This window comes from Urocitellus parryii, chromosome X (assembly GCF_045843805.1).
Source record: "Urocitellus parryii isolate mUroPar1 chromosome X, mUroPar1.hap1, whole genome shotgun sequence".
Taxonomy (NCBI): Eukaryota; Metazoa; Chordata; class Mammalia; order Rodentia; family Sciuridae; genus Urocitellus; species Urocitellus parryii.
Genome location: NC_135547.1, coordinates 72,998,738 through 73,025,208, shown reverse-complemented (window position 1 = coordinate 73,025,208; position 26,471 = coordinate 72,998,738). Strand labels below are relative to the sequence as shown.

The following is a 26,471-nucleotide window of genomic DNA, read 5'->3' as shown; positions in this document are numbered from 1 at the left end:
GCCTGGCTGGTCTTTAGCCAGTGACTGGGACTTCTTTCAGCAATACTACCTCCTGACCTTCCTTTTTCTTGTATCACTTGCTTTTCATAATTGTAAAATTGGGGAAAGAAGAGCAAAACCTCCACTATTCCAGATAATTAGCTACATATATTTACTAAATGCCAAAAAATATACTTTGAAACCCAAGACTAATTTCACATATTTAATTTCACATATTTTCCCCAAGAAAAGCTGAAGTGGGCAATAAAGTTTGACCATTTAGGACCCACAGGGAGCAAATGGGTTCATCTGTGGTCTTTCAGGTGACTCTGGGCTCAGAGCCATTATACATAACTTTTTTTTTTCTTTTTTTCTATCTTCTTCTTCTTTTTTTTTTTTTCTTGTAATGGGGATTGAACCCAGGGGCACTTAACCACTGGGTGACATTCCCAGCCCTTTTTGTATTTTATTTAGAGACACAGTCTCACTGAGTTGCTTAGTGACCCTCTGAGTTGCTGAGGTTGGCTTTGAACTGTTATCCTCTTGCCTCAGCCTCCCTAGTTGCTTAGATAACAGGCATATACTACTACACTCAGCTTGGCCATTACACATTCTGATATTTGGGTTTCTCCTGAGACCCAGGCCCATTGCTGGCAAAGGCAAGGCCTCGCATTGGCTGCCTATTTAGTTCAGTCTTTTGTCCTTTTCATTGGTCATTGGTTTTCACATGTATTCCAGAACAACTCATGGGACTTAATTGACTTCTGTTTGCAGGGTGGCTTCCAGGACCCGGTTCTTTGAAACAGCTTCCCGGAAAACAGGAAGGTAAGAGACAAAAGGAACAGAAGAGAAACCAAATCATTTTTTAATAAATGCATTATGAACATCCCATGGGTCCTTGCTCTTACCTTCTTTTGTTCTCTTTCTCTATAGAATACTCTCTATTTCCTGCAACTTTGAATTTTCATCTCTTTCTCTCACTTGTGTCTCTCATGCTTTTTCTCACTTAGTGTCTCTCATTCTGTCTCTTTCTGTTACTCTTTCTATTTCCTCTGTGTTTCTTTCTTTATGTCCCTGTCCCTGTTTATCTGTTTTTCTTTCCCTATGTCTCTCATATGTCTCTTTGCCTCGTCCTTCCACTTTCTTTCTCTCTCACAAATATGTGCATGCACACACACACACACACACTCATGCATACACACCAGACTATACTGCAGAAGCTCATATCCAATGTAGATCTTCTTTTTGTTTGTTTGTTTTACTTATCTAGACCCTGTTAAATTCTCAAAGGGCAACTGATAGGAACATGTAGAGTATAGTACTCTACCTTAAATAGCCTTAGAATAAGCATGGCTCCCATTTCAAAGATAAATAGTAGCCTCAGATAATGGTTCTCAAACTTAGTGCATATCTAAATCACCTGCAAAAACTGGAGGGAAAAAAATCAAAGATTCCTGGCTTCTATTCTAGACCTGCTAAAGCAGAATTTCTAGGAGTACAGACTAGAGATCTGTTTTTTGTCTGTTTGTTTTATTTTCTTTTCTCCTTCCTTCCTTCCTCCCTCCCTCCCTCCCTCCCTCCCTTCCTTCCTTCCTTCCTTCCTTATTTTCTGACTCCCTCCTTCCATTCCTTCCAGTTGTGTTTAAAACTTCTCAAGTTCTGGAACAAACTGATCAATCCCTGGGCATTTGGGGCCCTTTGGACTAGAACCTGGAGAAATGGTTGCTTAGCCTTTAAGGTATTTTCTGTGAGTTGTTCATGTTGTTATTGAGAGAGTTTTAAATTGTACTCCCTAAAATGTAATGGAAGTGTTGTTACTCTTCTAGGTGGTAAGTCAAAAGCAAAATAATTCACCTTTTCCAGCAATTCAGCTTGGGATAGGTTAGATAGGTTAGTCAAAACTGTAGATCTAGACTTACCAAGACCTAGTTCTGCATAAGAAACCCTAGTACTGTGAGCCACAGGGAGCTATAGGCTGGGCCAAATTCTCCTTAGGCATGATTTTCCATTTGTTCTACCATAACAGATGAAAGTTAAGTCAAGGCCCCAGATTTCTCTTACAAATAGCATGAAGATGAAAGGTTTTACCATGGAGGTTTTCAAAAAGGCTTGCCTTGAGAATGAAAAGAAATAAGAGATAAAGAAGCGAGAAAGAATAGGCATGCCTAATATTCTTAATGATGTACCCCTCCAGCAAGACAATTTCCTGGTCAACCCCCCCCCAGGGAAAGCCTTTTAAGAAATGAATACCAAGGAACTTGAACAATGTAAACTGGAATGAACAGAATACAATGGGAATGTCTAAATGAAAAACTTTTTTAGAAGTGATGATTATCTAAGCTGGAGCTTGAAGGATAAGTAAAAATGTACAGAAAAAATGTTATGGGATTGAACTGCATCTATAGATGGGAACCAAGGCTTTGAGAAGGGAATATGTGAGAGGCATGAACAAAATTCAATAGAATCTTCAGGGCAGGCAGACTTTCAATAGGGAAGCAATAGACAAACTAGTGTTGAGTGTGTACAAGTCTGATAACATTGCCAATTGGGTGGGCTTTGTCAGCCAGTGCTCAGGGAAGCCTTAGAGCAACTATAACTCAAGTGGGCTGTGACCAAATCAGGCCCTTCAGGACACTGTACTACTCTATCTATCCTATATTCACCCTTCAAGAACCTAGACTTAATTTTGGTCTTTATCCCCAGATTCCATCTTGGAAGGAGTATAAATAAGAACAATGTGGATACCTGCTCTCCAGTATGTCATGAGCCCCCATATCCCACTGGTTCCTCCCACTCAGTATCCAAATAGGGAAGCATCCATTCCATCTAGACCCCCACCTCATAACCACCACTTGCATTATTAAATACAAATGCCAGCCTCTGAGCAAGATCCTTGGACTAGTCACACAGTCAATCCTATCCATGGTCACTGTGGCCAAACTCTTCCCTCAATCTGAAATGAAACAAATAAACTATTTAACCATTGCCTTGCCCCCTTTTGCTTCCCATTTGCATAACTAACTCTATCCTGCTATTTGAATGGCACTCTCCCTCATTCCTTTCCATTCTATAGCAATTTTAGAAAAAGTACTGAAAAGAAAATGAGTAGAGGGTCATCAAGAAGAGAAGTGAGGGGCTAGAGTGTAACTCAGTGGTAGAGTGTCTACCTAGCATCCTCAAGGCCCTGGGTTCAAAAAAAAAAGAAGAGGAAGTGAAGACTGCAAGAGAGGACATTATAGGGAAGCAGACCATCTTTATATAATACAGGTTCAGAAGAGATTATTGTTTCACTTTGGAGAGAATGTGGAGTAAAAAGAGGAACTATAGGTGAGATTGGAAACATGACTTGGGGCTAGATCATGAAGGTCTTGTATGACATATTAAGATGTTTAGTCTTTACACTGTAGTCCATTGGAGGAGGGTCATGGAAGATACTTAAGCATGGCAATTCATATTCTGAGCTGAGTTGTGAGAAGATCACCATAATGATAATGAGGAAGGTGGATAATAGTATAGACTGGAGGGTGGGAGACCCATTAGGAGACTAATCATCTTGGCAGGATTTGATGAAAGTCCTGGCCTATGGCATTACCTATTGCAATGGAATAGAAGGGACAGACTTGTGGCAGGTTCAGTAAGACACTGCTGACTTTTCAAATGTGGGATGTTGCAGAACACCTGAGAGGGAATAGTCAAACTTGAGTAATTAAGTAGATGATTCAAGAATCATTAAGGAGTAGATTTTTTGAGAAAGATTTTGTGCTCAATTATAGATGGTTATTTTGAAGACACTCAGGGGAAATCCTGGTACAGATATCCACTGGGTAACCGCAGCCTTAGGCTAATGGTTGTGGCAGGGCATAGATACATGGAGGGATAGAACTGTTGAGAACTGATACCATATAGCTTCAGTATGGATCATCCAAATATACTACAATATGAATAGTAGCACTTTGAGGAAAGTGTCCCAAAAGTTGGTAGTAATTGAAACCATGAATGGGAATGAGATCATTCAGGCAATAGTTATAAACAGTTTCAAGAAAAAAGAGAAAAACAGAAGGGGACCAGCTGTTGTGTGGGATGCTCTGCTCACATTATAGGGGAATTGGTTCTATCGTATTTTTTGTAATTCCCAGTTATCTGCAAGCAATGATAATTTAGGATTGATCTGAACACATTAAGAGTCTGGGCAAGGTTGGTTTGGTCTTCAAGATAAAAGATGATACATTTTTACATGCCCTGACACAGATACACAAAGAATTGTTCTGCTACCTGAATAATGTCTTTGTGTCAGGAGACTGTGCTCTCTTAACATTCCAGGGAAGCTTTAAGAAATCCGGACAGAATCATTTCCCCATTTTTCAGATGACCTGTTTGGCCTTGGTCTGGAAGTATCCCTCATCTCCTTGCTTTGCCTATGTCATCCTGATTTCTAGAGTCTTAGTGAACTTTATTTCTTCTTTGCTCACAGTTCTCAAGGCAGACTTCCTGGAGATGAGAGTTGAGGCCACAGGTATGTTGTCTCCACCCTGACTACAGAACCTTTACAAAGATCCTGATTACAGAGTCTTTAAGGGCTAATACACCAGGTTTAGAAGATGGGGACTCACTTTCATGCTTCAGTTCATTATCATAAATTTCATGACCCTTGAACTTAGTGCTTTTTAATTCAGAGGTTTTGTGTGATTTTAAATTACTTTCTCCTTTCCTTTCTTTCTCCTCCAGTCAGACGGTAGTATAGTTGTACAGGTTGCCTTTGAATTAAATTCATTATGAGTCCTAGCTATAACATTTGGGGCAAGTACATTTCCTTTTCAGAGTCTCAGTTTCCCAGTCTATAAAATGAGAAGTTGGAACCTTGTAACTTTCACATCCTTTGGGTCAAGAAGGAAACAAATAACCTCCTTTGGGTATTGTAGACGGTGCCAAGAGGCTACCTTAGTATCTGTATAGGGACTTCATTTCTTCAGACCAAATTACTATTTCAGTCATACCTATCAGAACTTTTATCCTTAGCCTTTTGTGTTTGTCTAGCACAAAACACTTTCATATCCATTATCTCATTCAATCCAAACCAGATGCCAGAAGTAGGTAGGATAATATGTGTTCTGACTCAACATATAAAGGAATTGAAGTTCAGAGGAGATAAGTGACTTACTACGGTCAAAAGCATCTTGGAGGTCAGGAAATGCTTTTCTCTACCTAGGAGTTCCAGTTGCTTAACTATCAGATTTCTGGCATGACATGAACCAATATACACATAAATGATATCCAAGTATCTGGAGCTTAGCTTGTCATATGCTCCTTAGCCTTCCTTGTCTTCCTATCACTACCAGTCCTCATAGGTCCATAGGTTGATAAGCTTCTCCTTATCAGCCAACATAAAGGTGACGCCCCAGTAAAAGGAAGTTTGAAGATACTGCAGGCCATACAGGTGGGGGTAATCTCAGAAGTTCTAGTATCAGACTTTTGCTTTCCCAGGAAAACCTTTGGGAAATTAAAGTTGGAAGGCACAAAGTCTCCAGACCTGATTACTATTCCACTGTAGGTCTGTTCTGTGGGATCTGAGCCCTAATGGCCTTTTCCCAGCCAGCCTCTGTTTCTCAGAAGATTAGCTACCAGTCATAGGCTTTGCTACTTACCTAGCAGGCTCCACTGCCCAGTGGCTGTTAAGTGTGTAACAAGTCCTAGCTAATTCTTTTTCTTCTTTTTCTTTCAGGTTTTAAAATCCTTGGCCTCAGGGATCCTTTCCAGGTCCTGAAAGGGTCTACTTCAAAGCCTTGTGTCCTGAGACATTTTGTGCTGAAGAGCAGCTCCTTCTTGGCCCTGCACCTTCAGGCTCATGGGAAGCCAAAAATAAGGGGCACATGTCCTAGACACATGTTTATTTCTCCTTTGTATTCTGTCTTCATCCCCTCAGAAGGTCTGTATTAAGCTCCTGTAACACTGTGAATGTCTGGATTCCCTCAAGCCCCAGACTCTGCCAAAACCAAGATATCCACTGACCTGAGTCGAAGAAGGGAGCCTAGTTTTCAACTCTTCCCTGAACTTCCTGCTTCCTCAAAAGGCTGTTGAACTCTCAAGATTTGGGGCTAAAGACTGGTCTTAGGAGTCTTGCTCTGAACTAAAGGCAACTTGATTTGGGGTCATTGCTTACCTTGGTTGAAGGGGAGTAGGAATGTTTGCTGAATATTAGAGAATGTTAACATGTCTCTTACTGAGGATATGGGCACTGGTGCCAGGTTGGTGCTCTGGCATTGCAATATGTTGCTAAGAGCCTGTCTGCTGTGGGACCAGACAGCATGGGTTATGCCCCTCACAGTGCTCACACCCTGCATGGACTTAGGAAGGGGGCCTTCCTGCTCTTGCCTACAGCCACTTAGGACAAATCTGCAAAGCATGTTTTGCATGTCAAAGCCTAGGTCTATTTGGATCATCCTTCCTGTTTTCACCTAAAAGCTTCCTTTCCAAGCAAACAAGAAAAAGTGAAAAACAAACAAAACTGAAAATATTTCTTTAAAAAAGGCATATTGTGTTTGTCATATTGGAGCTCCATTCTTGAGTCAAATGTTAGGAAAAATTGTTAAGATGGAGGGAAGCCAAGTAGTTATTGCTGTTGCTTCATGTTTGCCTTCTGCTGATAAGCTATTTTATCTCCTGAAAAAAAAGGCAATTTTTTTATCGAGTGTCCATGGATTCAGGAACTCCATGATGCCCCTGAGATGTTATGCATGATTCCATGACAATTTGCCTTTTCTGGGCAGATAGTCCATAATATTTTACTGAATTTCAAATGGGCCTATGACCCAAAAAACATTAAGAACCACACCTCATGAGATAAAGACTCATTTTACAGTCCATAAAGCATTTGATTAGAAGAGGTTCTCAAAAACATTTAGTCTAACAGCCTAGTTTACTGGCAGAGCAAGTTGGTGACCACAGCAGAACAAGATCCCAGGTCCTTGAGCTGGTATGTGGAGTTCTTTCTATTACACCACACTTTTCTAGCCAGGGGCCTTAGGGTTGGTGGCTTTAATGACCATCAGTTTGGGGGGTTGGCTTTTTACCATTTTTATTGACCTCACATTTACCACCAAGGGGAAAACTTCAAAAAACAATCCCCTGATCCCCTTCATTGATCATCTCAATCACTAGAAGGGAATTAAATCAATGTAGTGGGTCAGAAAGCTAAGAAATAGATATTTCCGAATCCTGTTTGTTGAAAGAAATCTTCTGAAAAAGTGTCAGTGTTCCCAGGCAGATGCTGGGGCCATAGCCTCTCTTTAAGGTCCATGTGACTATAACATGACCCAGTATGGGAGGAAGTGCTTTCCTGCTTCCACTCTTCTAACATGAGCCCACTAGTACACTGATTGTAGTACTTAGAGAGAAGCATAGATATGGAGAGAGAGAGAGAAAAATAAAAACATACATATGCCCAATCCCAACCAACTCTGAGATGTCTTTGGGATGGTGTTACTAAATGGAAAAAGTCACTTTTAAGACTGAACTCCAAACATGGTTTATTGGTGAGTAAGGAACATGTAAGCTAAATATATTAATATCTTTGGTCAAAGTTATTGAGTAGAATCTTGATGCAGTATCAAATCAAACATGCCCAGGTGGCCATATTGAGCTCTTTCCACCCTACCTAGTTTTGAAGGCCACATTGCTTAGGAACCAGGAGCAAGAAAGTTATCATTTCACCCGCTGCTTAGCCGCAAAGAAAATCTCTGAGACTTGCTGGTCTCTTATTGAGCCCTGGTCTCAGAGACCTGGGCCCTTGCTCTGTCCTGTTACATGATTGACTAAAACAGGCAGGTGTGCAGAATTTGGTCATGGAACCAGTGGCCAATGGAACCTCAGAACCAGGGAGGATGGTAGAGAGATGGTTTGACTCTAGTTTTCTTGGGTAGAAAATACCACAACCACCACGATGAAATTGGGAGATTATTGAGAAGCAGAGAAATGTATGGCAATCCCAGTGGAAGAAATATCCAGAAACTTGGTAGTGAGATTGCTGTGTTGCCTGGGACACAGATCTAGATCCTAACATGAAGGACAGGTACCATCAGTCTTATTGGAGGAATAATGGCTGAAGTTGTTTTGGCCTTGTTCTAAGCTATCCCCAAAGAATGAACCACATTGCTCCCCCTGATACTCTGATTTAAAGAGCATAAGACTCTAGCGAGGCATGCTATCATGGAATGAGATTGGCTTGGCCTAAGCTTGATGGTCTTTTAGGAGAGGCAATGGGATAAAGGAAATAATCACAAAGTGGCAGCTATAGGAAATAATCAGCGTACCTTAGCCAGTAGGTTAGAGAAACTGGCAATGGATGAGCTGTAAGTCTTGAACTGGCAGTGATAACAAAGGAGCTAACAGTTATTAAACACCTACTAAGTACTAGGTGCTTCATGTATATTATCTCATTTCATCCTTAAAACAGACATGCAAGTATTCATCTCATTTTAAAGATAAAGGAAGTATAGCCCAGTGGGCTGAAGTAAACAGCTCAAGGGCATATAGATTATAGTAAATAACAGAAACTGTGATTTGAATCCAGGCCTCTCTGACTCTACCCATGAGATATATATATATATATATATATATATATATATATATATATATATCTTTTTTTTTTTTTTTTTTACTTTTTGTCACACTGAGTTAGGTGTTTAAACAGAGGTCACATTACTGGAACTGGCATGATTTTTGACCCTTGCCTGCCTAACAAAATATTAAAAGGTAAGCATTTGATGGAGGAAGGGGAGTTAAGTCCACTTTACAGGGAAATGAAAATTAGTCTGGAAGATATTCCTGAGTTGGGCTTTCTCTTCATCTCTAGAGTATCTGTTTGGTAATATTTTTTAAAGGATCATCTAGTTTTACCTTGTGAAGTAAAAGATTTAATTTTAGTTGATAGTTGGTAAGTCCTTGGCCTAGCTATTTTTCAAAGGGAAAAGATCCTTTTGTATGTCTATGTACTTTGCTGATACTTCGCCAATGTTGTAGCATGTCTTATTTCAATCAAAGAACTTGTGGCATGCATACATGCAGTTTGAGAAGCAGGAAAGGTCTCTGTGCTCTGTGGAACTTCATGCCATGGGGTCAAAACCGTACACAGTTTTTCTGTTATAACAATAAACATCAGGAGATGGTTTCAAAAAATATTGAATTTTTATTTTTGAACTTAAAAAATGTGCATAGGGGTATGTTCAGCCACTGAGGAGCAAAACTAAGCATCCAATTTCAATAATAAAATAATGTCATATCTAAATAATTGGCTATCATGGGGAAATGACCTTCCCTTTTCAAGAAGTTCCTTGATGCTATAATAACTAGAACAAATAATGTAATAGAGGGAGTAGTTCTGTAACTATTAAAAATTGCTTGTGAGAAAATGTAGATCAATGATGCTACTATTAAAGTAGCTGCAGACAAGTGGCCTTGACACATTAGAAGCCCAGAAAAAGCTTCAGAAACAATGAAAATGCAGAGATGCAAGATAACTTGAAGGAGATATTTTCAGTGAAGAAAAGCTTTCATTTTCATAAGGAAATGAAACACTTGATGCCAAGGACATTAATAGAGGACTCAAAAGATCGCCTATGTGAAATATATGTGTGAAATCAGGAAAAAAAAATGGGATTCTGGGGCCCATTCATGTGACTTTCAATAAAACATGCAGACTGTCTAGTACAAATGGTTTCCATCTACAGTTTCATCATGAAAACAATTTGTGAACATATTAGGCATGATGGTACAGCCACTATCTACTGTTTGTGTTGTTTTTTACAAACTTAGGAAACAGGCACAGATTTATTTTAGTCCTATGAGTCTTAATGTACTTTCTACTTTGCACTGTGGCCTTCTCATTCCCTTAGGCCTCACAACATCCCTGTGTGATAGCTGATGGTACCATTTTTATAGATAAGGAACTTGAAGCTCAGGGAGATGAGAAATGATTTGCTTAAGATCACACACTAGTGACTGATTAAAAAAAAAACAGGACTAGAAGTTACAGAGTGCGTTCCACTTCTAATATACCTCGCTGCCCGCAGTATTAGACAAGATGAATCTCTATGGTAAATAGAGAAGATACTTAGAAATAGGACTGCTGAAAACATAAGGTAAGTCTTGATACTCATAACATGACCCAGCATTCTCAACATCAACATTACCTGGGAACTTGTTAGAAATGAAGACTGTGGGCCTACCCAGACATCTGGATCTGTATTTTAACAAGATTCCCAAGAGATTCCTATGTAAAAGTTTGAGAAACACTGAATGAGGCTGATTTGATGTGTTGGGAATGGTTACAAAAATTGAGTCAGTAGCTATCTGCTTCTTGTTTTGTTTTGCCCATGACCTTGAGCTTTGGTGAAAATGAATGAAGTTTCTCCACCTCAAATAGTGAAATCGGCATTGTGAATAAGAAAACTAAAAAAGTTACAGGGCCTTCAAACTCTGAGCAACGGAGGCAGTGGAAAGGCAACAAGGGGCAGTTGGAAAAAAATTCATTTCATGAGCCCTAAGGGACTCAGCTTTGTCACTGCCTCTCTAGAATGCCGAGCAAATTCCTCTCCCTTTAGGCCTTGTTGCCTTTAAACAAGGTGATCTTATAGCACCTTTTCAGCTTTGATATTCTGTTATTCTTGGGTTTGGATTCTACCAAAGCCTTCATTGTAATGAAAAGATACTACTACTTTAGTATCTTCAGTTTATATAAGAAGGGGTAAATTTCAGAGTCATAGTAAAGCAACATTAATGGAAACTGCAAGGATTTAGGAGGGGTATTACTTCAATTAAACTGCTCATGGTACCAGCACAAGGTTCTTTCAAACCTTTCAGCATTTCTTTCAACAGCAAGAGTATACATGGGGTAGGACAGATAGGCTTTATATCTGGGAGCTTTGCCTCCATTACATGTTCATGCTCATTACTTCATTAGAGCCTCACACAGCCTTATCACCTAGTCAGAGCAAGGATAATTATCCTCATTTTATTAAAACTCTGACATAACATGTCCTAGGTCATATAGGTAGGAAATAGAGTGGAACTTAAGTGTGTGATTTCATCTAGGCTGTACTAGTCCTCTAGGAAGTAAAAGCAGCCTTGAAAACCCACAGCTCTTCTCCTGGGAAATGTTATGTGCTCAAAGTATTAATTCCATCAATCGAGTTGCTTCAAAACATTGATTGATTATATCCTGTTGGAGCATATAACAGCTGTATGACTTGAAACTTTGTGGAGGACTTTTAGTTCCCTTACATCATTTTGTTCTCATAGCAGCCCCATAAGGTGGGAAGTACAAGGTATTTTGCCCTCGCTTAACATATGCATAAGTAGAAGCCCAGCAGCATTGCATTAGTCTTCTATTGCCTCTACTAAAACAGATTATCATCAGTTTAGCAGCTTAAGACAACATCTGTGTGTTACCCAACAGTTTCTGTTGGTCAGAAGTTTGCTGGATTCACTGCTTAGGTTCTCACTGAGTTTAAATAAAAATATTATATGATAAGCCTGTGGTTGTCATATGAGGTTCAGGGTTCTCTTTAAGGGTTGTTGGCATAATTGAATTCCTTCTTGTTGTAGGATTGAGGTTCTCATGTTTTGGGTGATGGTTCCTTCCATCTTTAAGCCAATAACAATATGTCAAATTCTTTTGATTCCACTTCTGCATTTCAAAGACTTCCTCTTCTGCCTCTCCTGTTTAGTGTTTATTCCATACCTGGGATAATTTCCTTTGGGTCATTCAAATAATGCAGGATTGGCTCCACATATTGAAGTCAATACTAACCTTAATCACATCTTCAACATCCCTTTTGTGATGTAATCACAGTCCTGGAGTTTAAGGCATGGAAGTATCTTGTGGACCATAATGGATGTTTATAACAGCCATGAAGTACCCACCTATAGAAGTTCTGGATCTTAGTATGAAGACACATGGTTGTCATCAACTAAATCCTGGAGAAGAAAAAAATGACCATTCACATGCTACCTACCTGGGTAGTTAGAAACCCCAGGGTATTTCAACCTCTCTCCTCTCTCATAATGAAAGAGCAACAGAGCAGTATCCCAAAGAAAGGGAACACTCACCCTTCAGAATTCCCCAAAACAGTGGTAGCAGAAGTACAAGTGTAACTCTTTGGGAGCAGATGGTATTCCTAGGTGGCACTTTGGTGCTGGTGACCTGCCACTTGTCTCATTCTATCCAGGTCTTGGGGGAGTTCAGCAGAAGTGGTTTCCCCAAAGGTCCAAGATGAGAAATGTATGTATTCAGTCATAGGACATGTCTACTACATGACAAATATATTTCTAAGTTCTTTTTATTGGTTTATGGATTTTGTTCTAATAACATTCCTATGAGTTAGGTCCTGGCATTAGCCACGTTATAGGGCAGAATACTGAGGCAAAGAATTTTACATCATCTGCCCAAGCTCCCACAATCAGGAAATGGTGACTTTAGAACTCAAATTCCAACTATTTTCTTACCTAACCTTCTGGGAAAATCCTAATCCACCAGTATGGGGAAATTCCCCTAGAGAAGAGAATGAGCCCATTTAATTTCAAATTTCCTTAAAGCATCATCCTCTAAGCTGTCATTAGTGTCCATATTCTGGCAGCACAAATCATCACAGATAGTTTTCCTGAAGGCTTCTGTTAAATTTAGAGATTTAAAGACATCATAACCCCAGGAATGCATGCTTCAGAAAGGTAGCTCCACTTGGGGGTCTCCCATGAATATGGGATCTCCCTATTTTGGTACATATGTTAGCTTGCTTTTACTATAAGAAATACCTAATCAACTTATAAAGACAAACTGTTTATTTTATCTTAGAGTTTTAGAGATTGTAGTCCATGATCAGTTGGCCCTGTTGCTTGGGGGAGGCAACACATCATGGCAAGAGTACGTGGTAGAGCAAAACTGCATAACTCATGGTCAGGAAGCACAGGAAGAGATGGAAAGGAAGAGGCTGTGATCCTACTATCCTCTTCAAGGGCACATCCCCAATGACCTGAAGATTTCCAAGTAGGCCCTACCTCTGAAAGTCTCTACCACCTTCCAAGAGCACCACACCAGGACCAAGACTTGCCACATGGATCTTTGGAAGGACATTCCAGATAGAAACTATAGATGTGTTCATTCAAGTTCTACCACTTTCTCAAGAAAATTTGTGAATTCTGAAAACCCAGGCCCTCAGAATTCCCCAAAATAGTACCTTGAAGTAAGACTGAAAAAGAGGACAGTGGCCTCCTCTATACCTGCTCCTTCCAAGTCTTTTGACAGGCTTGTGGTAACTGGCTTTCTGCTAGTATTGTCAGCCCCAAGTTTATACCTCTGGTTTCTGCTTCTTCAACTACTCTCACCTAGGTCCCCTGGTGCATGCAGGTACCATCTTCTGGTAATTCTCAGAACCATGTAAGTTGGGTATAGACAACTTCAGTCTTGACTGCTCCTCACCTCTTCCTTCTCCCTACTACCAGTCTGTGTGATTCAGGGTTATGTCTCCCTTCTGGGACTGAGATTTAGAGGGGCTTAATAGAGACTTGGTTTCTCTTTTGCTCCTTCTGCCAATCAGACCCTGGCCTCTACCTCCCCCCCCAAGGAATGTGAGTACCTTTCTTACATATATTTATGCCCCATTCCATAAATCATAACTTTTGCCCTCATTCCTCATGTTCTTCTGCATTTCCATGGTTAAGAGAAGGGAACCTAGAGGCAGATTATGTCATTTTATTCCCACTGTGCCACCTGGGAGTTATACCAATATGGGAAAGTTTCTTCACTCAAACATCCAAGATTGACTCTTAATAAGTGCTAAGTTAATATTAACAAGTAGTGGTGATAGCAGTGGAAGTGGTAGAACCTGCCTCAGTTGCTATAAAGGAATGGAATCTTCTGTATATCCACCCACGACTCTGCCACACAAGGTCTTCGAATGTTGTGTACCTCCTGATTCTTGCATTCCTTATTGTGGTGTTAGTCTACTCATTGAAAAATGTCATGTCCCTTGGTCCATGGATAATCATGCTAACCCCCCACCATCCTACCTAAACTGTGGATTAGTTTCCTCCTTTCTTATTCTATCATGAGTTTCATGGCAATAACTCAAGCCTAGCTATTCTGCCCATATGCATGAGCCAATAATGATACCTGGAGGATTCCTGTGTCTTGAAGTTTGATAAGGGCTCCTTCTTCTTATGATAATTTAACTCCTGGTAGTGCAGCTTGGATGTCTTCACCCTCCCTGAGAATCATTCTACTATTCTGGGAAGCAGCTGCCTCCCACACTCCATTACTCCCCTATCCTCCAAAATTTTGCACTCTTGTTATTATAATTGTACTGTGCTGTTCCTTTAACAACATTCAGCGAGGGGGTGGATAGGTCTTAGAGGGGAGAGAGGAAAGAAGCGCTATCATGCTTCTGACTGATTTCACACTTAATTGGAAATTAACCTTGAACACTTGCCTGGCTCAGGCATACTTATATACAGGAAGAAATCACATTATTTTCCTTGAAGTGAAGAAGGTATCAAAAAATTCCCTAGGAAATGGATCTAAAGTTTCTTTAAATGAACTTCAAGAGCTCTGGGAAAGAAGCATAGGTAGCTAAGTAGTTAGACCAACCTCACTATGACAAAGGGGGGGAAGGGAACTTGGCCCTGATCACAAGTAAACAAGATATGACAATCAGATTCAGAGCTTTTGTATGATTTATGCTTTTCCAATTCAAGGCCTTTGGGATTGAAACATGACCTGCAGTGGAAGTGGAGTCCTCTGGGACCAAAGAAAGAAAACAAACATGGCTGAGCATCTATTATGTGTCAAGCATGAAGTAGGAGAGGCCTGAATCCCTGGGCCTTCCCAGTGGGCCAGGTATTAGAGTTAGTATGGTAATTGGGTGAAAAAAATAATTTTCTGCCTTACATATCACATATATTTTACTGCATTGTCTTATTTGAGCTTCCCAATCTCCTCATTTTAGTCTCATTTTACAAATAAAGAGAATGGATCCAGAAAGATCATTACCTGCTCAAAATCACATGGTGGATTTATGGCTTTTCAATAGTCAAATACCCCAAAATACAGTGTTGGACTGAGGTTTGGGAAATAAATGTTTCATTGTACTGTGCAGAACAGAGCAACAAGAGTAAATAGAGCAATAAGAGTAAATAAGGGTTTGGCCAGTGCCTGAAGCAGGTTGGGGATAGCGGAAGTATAAGACCACCTCTAGATTATATTCGGCCTTGTGAGATTTGGAAAAAAAGTACTCCTGTTCAAGATACTTTATGGTCAAATACTGGAAAAATTACACAAACCTCTGATAGAAATCTGAAAGACATCCCTACATGTGACTATTGTTACTGTAATCATTGGTTCTAGGAAAGTGCTCCAGAAGAGTATCTAAGACCTAGAAAATCATTATATAAATCAAAGCCTGTGTGACTCCAGGAGAAGGAGATATGGTGGCTCAGTTAGTAGAAAGAATGGGATTTGAATTTCTAATTCAAATTAGAAATATATTAACTTACATTTTCAAATCCCTGAAAGCTTTAGGATGCTGATTTTTAGCTTAGAGAAAAAAAAATGGGGGAGGTAAAAGACTTCTGCTAGGCACTCTTACTTTGAATTTCTCATTTAAACTTCAGGAAAGCACTGGGAAAGTTAGTGTTACACAAATTGTAGTTATGAAATAACTGAGGCTTTGCAAGGTAAACTAACTTACTTCAGATCACATAGATATTACACGGTGATGTTGGTATTTGACCTTAGCTATGTACAACAACAAAAATAGTGTTTTTTCTTCTTGTACATTAGGGTTTTCCAGAGAACAGAACCATTAATAGATGAGAAAGAGATGATTATTATAGGGAATTGATAGAAACTGATAATTCCCACAATCCTGCAAAATGGAGACCATGAACGCTGGTGGTATAATTCAGGCTATCTGAAAGACCTGAAAACCAGGAGTGCTCAGGGCAGTAGAAGATACATGTACTAGCTCGAGTAATCAAGCAGGAATGGAAAGAGTTGAACTACTCCTTCCTCCATTATTTGCCATATTCAGGCTTTCAAAAGATTACATGATATCCAACCACATTGGGGAGGGTATTACTTTACTGAGTTTAATGTAATTCAAATGCCAGTCTCAATGAGAAACACCTTCATAGACACCCTGAGAAATAATATTTAACCTGGACACCACTTTGTATAATCAGATCGACACAAAATTAATCATTATACTTTCACAGCATAACATAACTGTTGGGGGTTTGAGCATATTTTCAATCAGTCAGTAAGAAGCATTAACTTGTGACAGAGTCTTGGAGAAGAATAAAGTTACAAAAATCCCATTCTGGAATCCATGCTTCCTAGCTGGCAGAGCAATAGGCAGTGCCTAAGCCATAATGATGGAGGGTTACCTGTGCAGCCAAAATCTCCCAGGTGAACATTCTTCCCTCTCATTCCCAGACTTCTGGGAACCGCTAAGGAATCTGTACACTTTTACACATTTATACATGCCATATATTTTTCTAATTTCTGTGTCAAGGAGGTGTGATTTCTTTTTGCCCTTGCTGATTTCTGAAACCCAGATACACCTTTTATTTCTGAGCCAGGCATTGCTATAATTCTCAGGTCCAGCTTCCATATCCTGGTTTTGGTATTCCAGATGATTGTACCCTTTCTTGATATCATTTCAGCAGCAATCTGCAGATGTTACAATGGAAGGTATACTAGAGATAGCTGACCAAGCATGGGCATGAGGATCCAACACCAGACATAGGCATCATGTACTTTATCTGTCAGCCCTCCAAAGATTTGCATAGCACCTACTCTGTCAGCACTAAGTACTTTGCAAATATGAATTAATTTAATCCTCATAACAATCCTGAGAGGTAGATAGGTATTATTCAATAAAGATGAAACTGAGACACAGAGAGATTATGGAACTTTTCCAAGGTCACATATAGCTAAGAAATGCCAGATTCAGGATTCAAACCCAATCTCTTAATTCTGAGCTTTTGACTACTATGTTATCCTGATTACATAGTATGGGAGCAAATAATATGGGCTTTGGGAGTCAAGCAGCACCTGGATTCTAGTGCCTATTGTGATACTTGTTACCTATATTACATCCTGACAAGTCACATCATATGTGAGCCTTATTTTTTTCACTTATAACATGAGGGTGCTGACATATGTTCCTGAGATTGGTAGTGAGGAATTAACAGAAAGTGACTAGCCTGGAATGTATTCAGACTGATTCCTCTTTTCATTTTCCTGAAACTTGATACCTAGCTGATTTGGTATCAAGATTCACTTGCCAAATCAACTTAGTCCATATCAGTGCTAGTAAGCACGGGTTGGTATTATGATAATAGAATGAATTGGACATTATTACTCTATGTATATATATATTATTACATGATTTGGATAATTCTATATCATGTTCTATTTGGAGTGCCAAATAGAGTGTGTTCAATAATGGTAGCTACTAATTCTGGCATCATCCACTCATCAGTTCAAAAAACTTTCAGTAGTTCCCAACTGTCAACAAAATTAGTTTGACTCACAACTTTTATATGAAGAGTCATATAAGATTCTTTGGTATGTATCCCCTGTCTCATCTCCTTTCTGTTCCTCATCTTCTCTGTAGCCAGACACCTTACATTCTATGAAAACTGGACCCATGGATTTTCTAATTTATATTTATAAAAGTTGTGGTGGGAAATAAAATTGAAATATTTCAGAAGTTTAGGTAGTGTAATGGATACAAAAAAGATATGCTGAAGTCAGCAAATAAAACAATCAAGATAGTGAAGAGAGAGCCTACAGAATGGGAGAAAATCTTGACCATCTGCACCTCAAATAAAGCATTAATCTCCAGGATATAAAAAGAACTAACACAAAAAACTTAACACTCCCCAAACAAATAACCCTATCAATAAATGGGCTAAGGAACTGAACAGACACTTCAGAAAAGAAGAAATACAATCTATGAACATATATATGAAAAAATGAGCAACATCTCTAGCAATTAGAGAAAGGCAAATCAAAACTAATCTAAGATTTCATCTCACTCCTGTCAGAATGGCAATCATCAAGAATACAAGCAACAATAAATGCTGGCAAGGATGTGGGGGGAAAGGTATATTCATACATTGCTGATGAGACTGCAAATTGGAGCAATCATTATGGAAAGCAGTATGGAAATTTCTTAGAAAACTTGGAATGGTACCACCACTTGATCCACATCAACGTTTATAGGAGCTCAGCTCACAATAGATAAACTATGGTATTAACCTAGGAGCCTTCAACAGATTAATGGACAAAGAAAATGTGGTATATACACAGTGGAATATTACTCAGCCTTAAAGAGGAATGAAATTATGATATTTTCTGGTAAATGGATGGAACTGCAAAATATCATGCTAAGTGAAATAAGCCCATCCCAAAGAACCAAAGGCTGAATATTTTCTTTAATATGCAGATGCTAATTCACAGTAAGGGTGGGGGCACTAGGAAAGAATAGAGGTATTTTGGATTAGACAGAGGGGAGTGAAGGGACAGGATGGGGTATGGGGTTAAGAAGTATAGTATAATGAACAGGACATTATTACACTATTTGCATATATGATTACATGACTGATGTAATTCTACATCATTTACAACCAGAAGAATAAGAAATTAAACTTCATTTATGTATGTTGTGTCAAAATGCATTCTAATGTCATCTATAACTAATTAGAAAAAATTTTAAAAAGACATGGTGAAGCATTTAAAATCAAAGGATAACCCTTGGCCTGAAGTGATTAAAGACATGAAACAGTGTTACTACAGGCCATTAAGAGCTGGATCAGAGAAGTCCCTAGTAAGAACAGTAATCAGAGATGATTCTAGACAGTGCTAGAAATGAGGCTCAAAGCAGGAGAGTAGAGAAGAAGAGAGGGAGATGGAGAGGGCGAGGAAGTGGGGGGAGGAGGGAGAGAGAGAGGGAGTGTGTGTGTGTGTGTGTGTGTGTGTGTGTGTGTGTGTGTAGAACTTCTCTCATTCTGGATCTGCCAGTGCCTACCAATAGTGTCAAATGTAACCAGAAGCCAGTGAGAAAGAACATCCAATTGATACAGTCCACAAGGTCATCCTCCTAGGACACAGAGCAAGGAACAGGACGGAAGAGAGTGGATTTGGGGAAGGGGATGATAACCAGAGAATATTCACCATGCTCATTTTTTTCTGACACCATGGCTTCATGCCTTTCACACTTGGTTCCCTAGACCTGTTTTGATCATCTATGAACAGATGATTACCTGTTCATCTTAAGACCTTAGTCACATATCACCTCCTTAAGAAAAACTTCATCACTTCATTTTAATCACTCCTTCCCCAATCATATGTATTCCAGCATTGATAATATTATGTGCTATGAAGTTATGTGTATTTATACCAGTCATTATCAAGAGGACATGAATTTTCACGGGCTCCAGTTTTATTTAACTTTGTGTTCTAATTCCTTACCACAGGATCTGACTCAGAACTAATCCCCAGTTGAGTGGATTAAAATCAACTGATCATCCACATCCTAAAGTTTTAACAGTAAAGATTTTCAGACACGAAGTTAATTTTCATCAAAACTCTAGGCCCCTATTTTTTTCCTAACTAGCCAGTTGCTAAGGAACAAGTAGTTAGGGTTAGCTTGATTTGAAGGCTTTGAAGAAATTATCCCTTGGCATTTACCATTTCTCACAAAAGAAAAAAATTATAATACCCTCCATTTGACAAATTACAGGAAATGCAAAGTGCTCTGACACAGGAAAATACATTGTCCACCAATTTCTGAATATTGCTTTACTCCTTACCTAAAGGCCTTACTCCAACCTAGGAGGCCAGACAAGAACAGTAGAGGTAGGCATTTTGACAGAAAATATCAGCTCAAGTAGTCTTCTTCAGAAGACTATTTTTTAGGTGGTCCACGGACTGCCTGATGACCCCTTAGCCTTCGTTTAAAGATAATAACTGTCAGGAGTAGAATTGAATTTATCATTTGAAGAAGGAAAAAATGATAAGTATATCTCCCATGATTTATTTTTCATTGCTATAATGTACAAAGGCTGATAGGCTGCTTTTATACCATGACAAAGTCAAGGATTACTTCCTTCAAAACTGTTCTAGCCCAGAACCTTTGTTTAGCTCTGCTTAATTCCCTCCTCTTCTTCCAGTCCCTTCAACAATTTCTGTGTCTCAGCAACAGCATCCATAGTGATAGAATTATGAAAAGAATGTCGGGAATTTAGGCACTAGCTTTTCTGCTCACTTGTGAGATTTAGATTTCTTTCTCTAGACCCCTTTTTCTTCATTTGCAAAAATTAGGATAGTGACAATATTTATTTAATTTATCCATTGATGTATTTATTTTTGCATTGCTGAGCATCGAACTCAGGGCCTTGTGTGTGCTAGGCAAGTGCTCTACTACTGAGCCACATCCCCAACCTAGATAGTGATGATTTTGAACTCAACACCATAGATTGCATTGGAGAAAGAGGAATGAGAGCAATTAAATCTGCACAGCAGAATGGAAGGCTCTGGAAACAATACAATGTATGAATTAGGATAGATATGCTAGGCATACAAGTATGGATGGGCATTACAGGTTGAAGAATCACCAAATTACCTGATACAATTTTAGCTGACATGTAGTGTGCATGGAGATACTCAAATATTTCCATGAAGCGGAAGGTGGGGAAACAATTTCAGATTCATTCTATGAAACCAGTATTACTCTGATACCAATATTAGATAAGGATACATCAAGGAAAGAAAAGTATATACCAATAACTTTGATGAAAATGGACACAAAAATCCTTAATAAAAAATAGCAAACCATTTTCAAAAATACATTCAGAATATTTTACACTATGACCAATTTGGTTTCATTCTAGGGATGGAAGGATGTTTCAATATACACAAATCAAAACATGCGATTCATCACATAAAGAAAATTAAGGACAAAAACACATGATCATCTCAATATATTCAGAAAAAATAGCTTTAGGCAAAATACAGGAACCATTCATGATAAAAAAAAAAACACCGAAGAAACCAGGATAGAAGGAAGGAAATAACTTCAACATCATAAATGTTGTATGTGCCCAAACCAAAGCCATCATCCTACTGAATGGGGAAAAACGTATTTCCTATAAAATCAGAAATAAGACAGAGATGTCCATTCTCACCTCCCCTATCCTACTGAATATAATACTAGAATTTTTAACCAGAATAAGTAGGCAAGAGAAAGAAATTAAAATAGTATGGACAGAAAAGGAAAAGATCAGGGCTGGAGTTGTAACTCAGTGATGAAACTCTTGCCTAGCATGTGTGAGGCACTGAGTTTGATTCTCAGTACCACATATAAATAAATAAATAAATAAAAATAAAGATTCATTGACAACTAAAAACATATAATAAAGAAAGAAAAGAAGAAGATCAAATTATCATAGTTGACAAATGATATGATTCTATACATAGATGACCCAAAAAAACTCCACCAAAAGATTTCTAGAACTGATAAACACATTCAGCAAGTAGCAGGACAGATAACCAATATTCAAAAATCAATGGCTTTTCTATATACCAATAAACAATCAGCCGGAAAAGAAATCCTGAAAGCAATCCCATTCATAGTAGTCTTAAAAAATAAATTAACAAAAAATAAATATAATTGAGGAGATGAAAGACCTCTACAGTGAAAATAATAGAACAGGGAAGAAAAAAATGAAGAAGACCTTAGAATATAGAAGGACTCCCCATATTCTTGGCTAAACAGAATTAATATTGTAAAAATAGCCATATAACCAAAAATGACCTGAAGATTCAATGCAACCTCCATTAAATTACCAATTACATTCTTTTTAAATATATATTTTGTTGCAGATGGACACAATACCTTTATTTGTTTATTTTTATGTGGTGCTGAAGATCAAACCCAGTGCTTCACACATGCTAGGCAAGTGATCTACCACTGAGCTATAATCCCAGCCCCACCAATGTCATTCTTTGCAGAACTAGAGAAAAAAAAGTAATAAAGTTTATATGGAAGAATAAAAGACCAAAAATAGCAAAAGCAATTTTAAGTCAAAAAAGCAGTGTTCAAGGGATTACAATACCTGACCTCAAATTATGCTACAGAGTTATATTGACAAAAAAAGCATGATAATGGCATAAAAACAGATACAGACCAATAGAATAGAAAGAAGACACAGTGACAAATCCACATGGATATAGTTTAGTCATCTCATCTTTGACAAAGATGCCAAAAACATAGTTTAGAGAAAAGCAGCTTTTTGAAGAAATGGTACTGGACAAACTGAATATCCTCATGTAGAAGAATGAAACTGATACATATCTCTCACCTTGCACAACTGAAAATGGATCAAAGACCTAGGAATTAGACCAGAAATTTTGCAACTGTTGGAAGAAGACCTAGGATCAACACTCCAATATACAGGCACAGGCAAAAACTTCCTCACTAGAACTTGTAAAGTTCAGGAAAAATTACTAAGAATTAATAAATGCGATGGTCTCAAATAATTTTTATTATTTTTGGAACCAGGGATTGAACTCAGGGATGCTTAATCAAGGACATATCTACAGCCCTTGACATTTATTATTTATTTTGAGATAGGGTTTCCTCTACTTTGCTTAAGGAACTCAGTTGCTGAGTCTGGCCTCAAAATTGTAATCCTCCTGCTTCAGCTTCCTGAGTTGCTGGGATTATAGGCATCAGCCACCACACTCTTCAAAGGATGACATCAAATTAAACAACAACAACAACAACAACAACAACAAAAACTTCTGCACAACAAAATAAACAATTAAGATTTTGAAGAGAGAACCTACAGAATGGGAAAAAAAACTCTCTGCCAGCTACTCTTCTAACAGAAGATTAATATCTAGAATATATAAAAAACTCAAAAAACCTTTGCATGTAAAAGTAAATTAACCCAATTTATAGAATGGGAAAATGAATTAAAAAGACACTTCTCAAAAAAAGAAATAAAAGGACTGTGGTGGTAATTCAGTAGTAGAATGCTTGCCTAGCAGGTGTGAGGCACTGGGTTCAATCCACAGCACCACATAAAAAAATAAATAAATAAAGTTATAAAAAAGAAGAAATACATATGGTCAACAGTTGTGTGAAAAAAATGTTTAATGATATAAGCAACTAGGGAAATACAAATTAAAACTACACTGAGGTTTCATCTCACAACACTTAGAATGGCAGCCGTCAAGAATAGGTACACTCTTACATTGCTGGTGGGACTGCAAACTGGTACAGCCAATATGGAAAGCAGTATGGAGATTCCTTGGAAATCTGGGAATGGCACCAACATTTGACCCAGTTATCCCTCTCCTTGGTTTAAACCCCAAAGACTTAAAAACAGTATACTACAGGGGACACAGCCACATCAATGTTTATAGCAGCACAATTCACAATAGCTAAACTGTGAAATCAACCTGGATACCCTTCAGTGGATTAATGGATAAAAAAATATGGCATATATACACAATGAAATTTTACTCAGCAATAAAAGAAAATAAAATCATGGTATTTGCAGGTAAATGGATGGCATTAGAGAAGATAATGCTAAGTGAAGTTAGCCAATCCCAAAAAACCAAATGCCAAATGTTTTCTCTGATATAACGAGGCTGACTCATAGTGGGGTAGGGAGGGGGAGCATGGGAGGATTAGATGAATTCTAGATAGGGAAGAGGGGTGGGAGGGAAAAGGAGGGGGCAGGGGATTAGCAAGGATGGTGGAATGTGGTGAACATCATTATACAAAGTACATGTATGAAGACATGAATTGGTGTCAACATACTTTATGTACAACCAGAGATATGAAAAATTGTGCTGTATGCGTGCAATAAGAATTGTAATGCATTCTGCTGTAATTAATTTTTTTAAAAAAATCAGTAAAAAATCTATAACACTGATAATGCCAAATTATAGCAAAAAAAAAAAAAAGAATACACGTAAGCAGCAGGATGCAGTAATCCTAGCAGCTCCAGAGGCTGAGACAGGAGGATCTTGGGTTCAAAGCCAGATGCAGAAACAGCGAGGTGCTAAGCATTTTAGGGAGACCCCGTCTCTAAGTAAAATACAAAGTAGGAGTGGGGATGTGGCTCAGTGGTGGAGTGCCCCTGAGTTTAATCCCCAGTCAAGAAAAAAAATACACATAAATACTTGGAAAGATGTGGAAAAAAGGGGAGCATTGAAACACTCTTGGTGGAATTGTAAATTGGTACAATAATTATGGGAAATTAGACGAGAGGTTTCTCAATGGAACGGAAATAGGACTACCATGTGACCCAGCTCTATCACTCTTTGGTGTTTATTGTTCTACAGTAATGTATGCATACTATGTTTATAGCACAGCAATAGATAATAACCAATTTATGGATATCCTAGGTGGTCATCAGCCAATGAACAACATGATAAAGAAAATGTGGTACATCTACCCTATGAAGTTTCACTCGCTAATAAAGAAGAATGAAATTAGGTTATTTGAGATAGATGGATGGAACTGGAGAGCATACTAAATTAAATAATCCAGACTTAGAAAGTCAAAGGTCATATATTTTCTCTTTCATATGTGGAAGCTCAAGAGAAAAAAAGAAAAAGAGGGATTTCATGGAATAAAATGGTAGCTAGTAGAGTACAGGTACTGGACAATGAAATTGACCAAATTATGTTATGTGGAAGAATATATCATAGTGATTTCCCTCCCTACCAAATTAAAAAAAAAGAGAGGTGAGACTATAAAGGAAGAATTAAGACTGCCTATCTGTGAAAGTTTTTTGTTTGTTTGTTTATTTTGTTTGGTACTTGGGATTGAACCAAGGTGTGCTTAATCACTGAGCCACATCCCCCCAGCCTTTTTATCTTATTTTTTATTTTGAGACAGAGTCTAGTTAAGTTGTTAGTGCCATGCTTAGTTGCTGAGGCTGGCCTTGAACTTGTGATCCTCTTGCATCAACCTTCCAAGTAGCTGGGATCACAGTCATGCAACAAATGTAATTTTTTTTTTTTTTTTTGAGAGAGAGAGAGAGAGAGAGAGAGAGAGAGAGAGAGAGAGAGAGAGAGAGAGAGAGAATTTCAATATTTATTTTTTAGTTTTTGGCAGACACAACATCTTTGTATGTGGTGCTGAGGATCCAACCCAGGCCGCACGCATACCAGGTGAGCATGCTACCGCTTGAGCCATATCCCCAGCCCAAATTTCTTAAAGGTTAGTTGGAATGTATAACCAGAACCTTAGCAAGGAACTTTGCATATTCTGTTACATTAAAACCTATTGATTTATTTTATACTTTGTAGCTTTCATAACTCATTCATGCATTCACTTTTAAAAATATTTTTTAGTTATAGTTGGACACAATGCCTTTATTTATTTATTTTTATGTGGTGTGGAGGATCAAACCCAGTGCCTTGCAAGTGCTAGGTGAGCACACTATAGCTGAGACACAACCCCAGCCCCTCCATACATTCATTTTTGCATGTTTTGCTTATGCATGGTTTTGTGGCTTTAGAAATTGGTCATTTGGAAAACATTGGTCCTCAGAATCAAGTTGACCACACATATACATTTTATTATACAATATTGTGAAATTGCATGTTAATATCAATTGCATCTAAAATGTGAGGAGACTGTGTTAAGCTCATGGTGGCAGATATGCATTTTCTAAAGCTAATTTTCACTTGAAAAACTAAAATTTTATCACTGGCAACAAATATTGTCAGTTCTTTTTCTTGATGTGGCAAGCTCACATGGTTCATTTTCCAGAAAATGCCTGCCAAATAACCAAGTTTGAATAACGCTATTTTGTCATTTGCTATGTCAATTAAAAATGGTATTCCATGAAAAATACAGCTAGTGTAGTATAGAACTCACAAGTGCTTTTTCCTGTGGCAAATTATATTCTTTCTTTTGTACAGCTGAGGTGGTTTATGAATACTGAATACTTCCATTTTATCACATACAATATTCATTGTGTACTCAAGGGGCGACATTTAACATTTAACAATATTAATACATTTACTGCTTAATCAAGAACATTCTTAAGTGAAACTGGCGATTTTTTTCCTGCATGTTAGTGGTGATGAAGAATTGCTGGATAATACTACTAGTACAATTTGGTTTCATTGCCTTGATTGATGCTGAAGTGCTGGAAGATTTACTTGTCATACTTTTGTACCATCAAAAATGTCAACACATTAACAAAAGCAAATGACATCTTAGAATTATTATGAAAATAGTTTTCACTTCAGGACACCCTGAAAGGGCCTAAGAAACCAAGGACCGCTGTTTGTGAATTGCTTATGCAGAAATGTTTTGAAGGAAAGAATAATGGGAGACAAGAGGACCAGTTAGGAAATTGTTAAGGATAATAAAGAAATGATGAGGATTTGAACTAAAGCAATCCCA

The 26,471-nt window shown here is 38.3% G+C and overlaps 1 protein-coding gene across 1 annotated transcript in view; it reads left to right on the top strand.

Moving 5' to 3' along the window:
- Nucleotides 1–8,562, top strand: part of Ophn1 (oligophrenin 1) — a 369,837-nt gene extending 361,275 nt beyond the window's left edge. Inside the window, exons 23-25 of the mRNA XM_077793759.1 lie at nt 754–804; nt 4,451–4,492; nt 5,699–8,562. Coding sequence (XP_077649885.1) covers nt 754–804; nt 4,451–4,484 — 85 coding nt within the window. The 3' untranslated portion in view covers nt 4,485–4,492; nt 5,699–8,562. The remainder of the gene's footprint in view (nt 1–753; nt 805–4,450; nt 4,493–5,698) is intronic.
- The last annotated feature ends 17,909 nt before the right edge of the window (nt 8,563–26,471 follow it).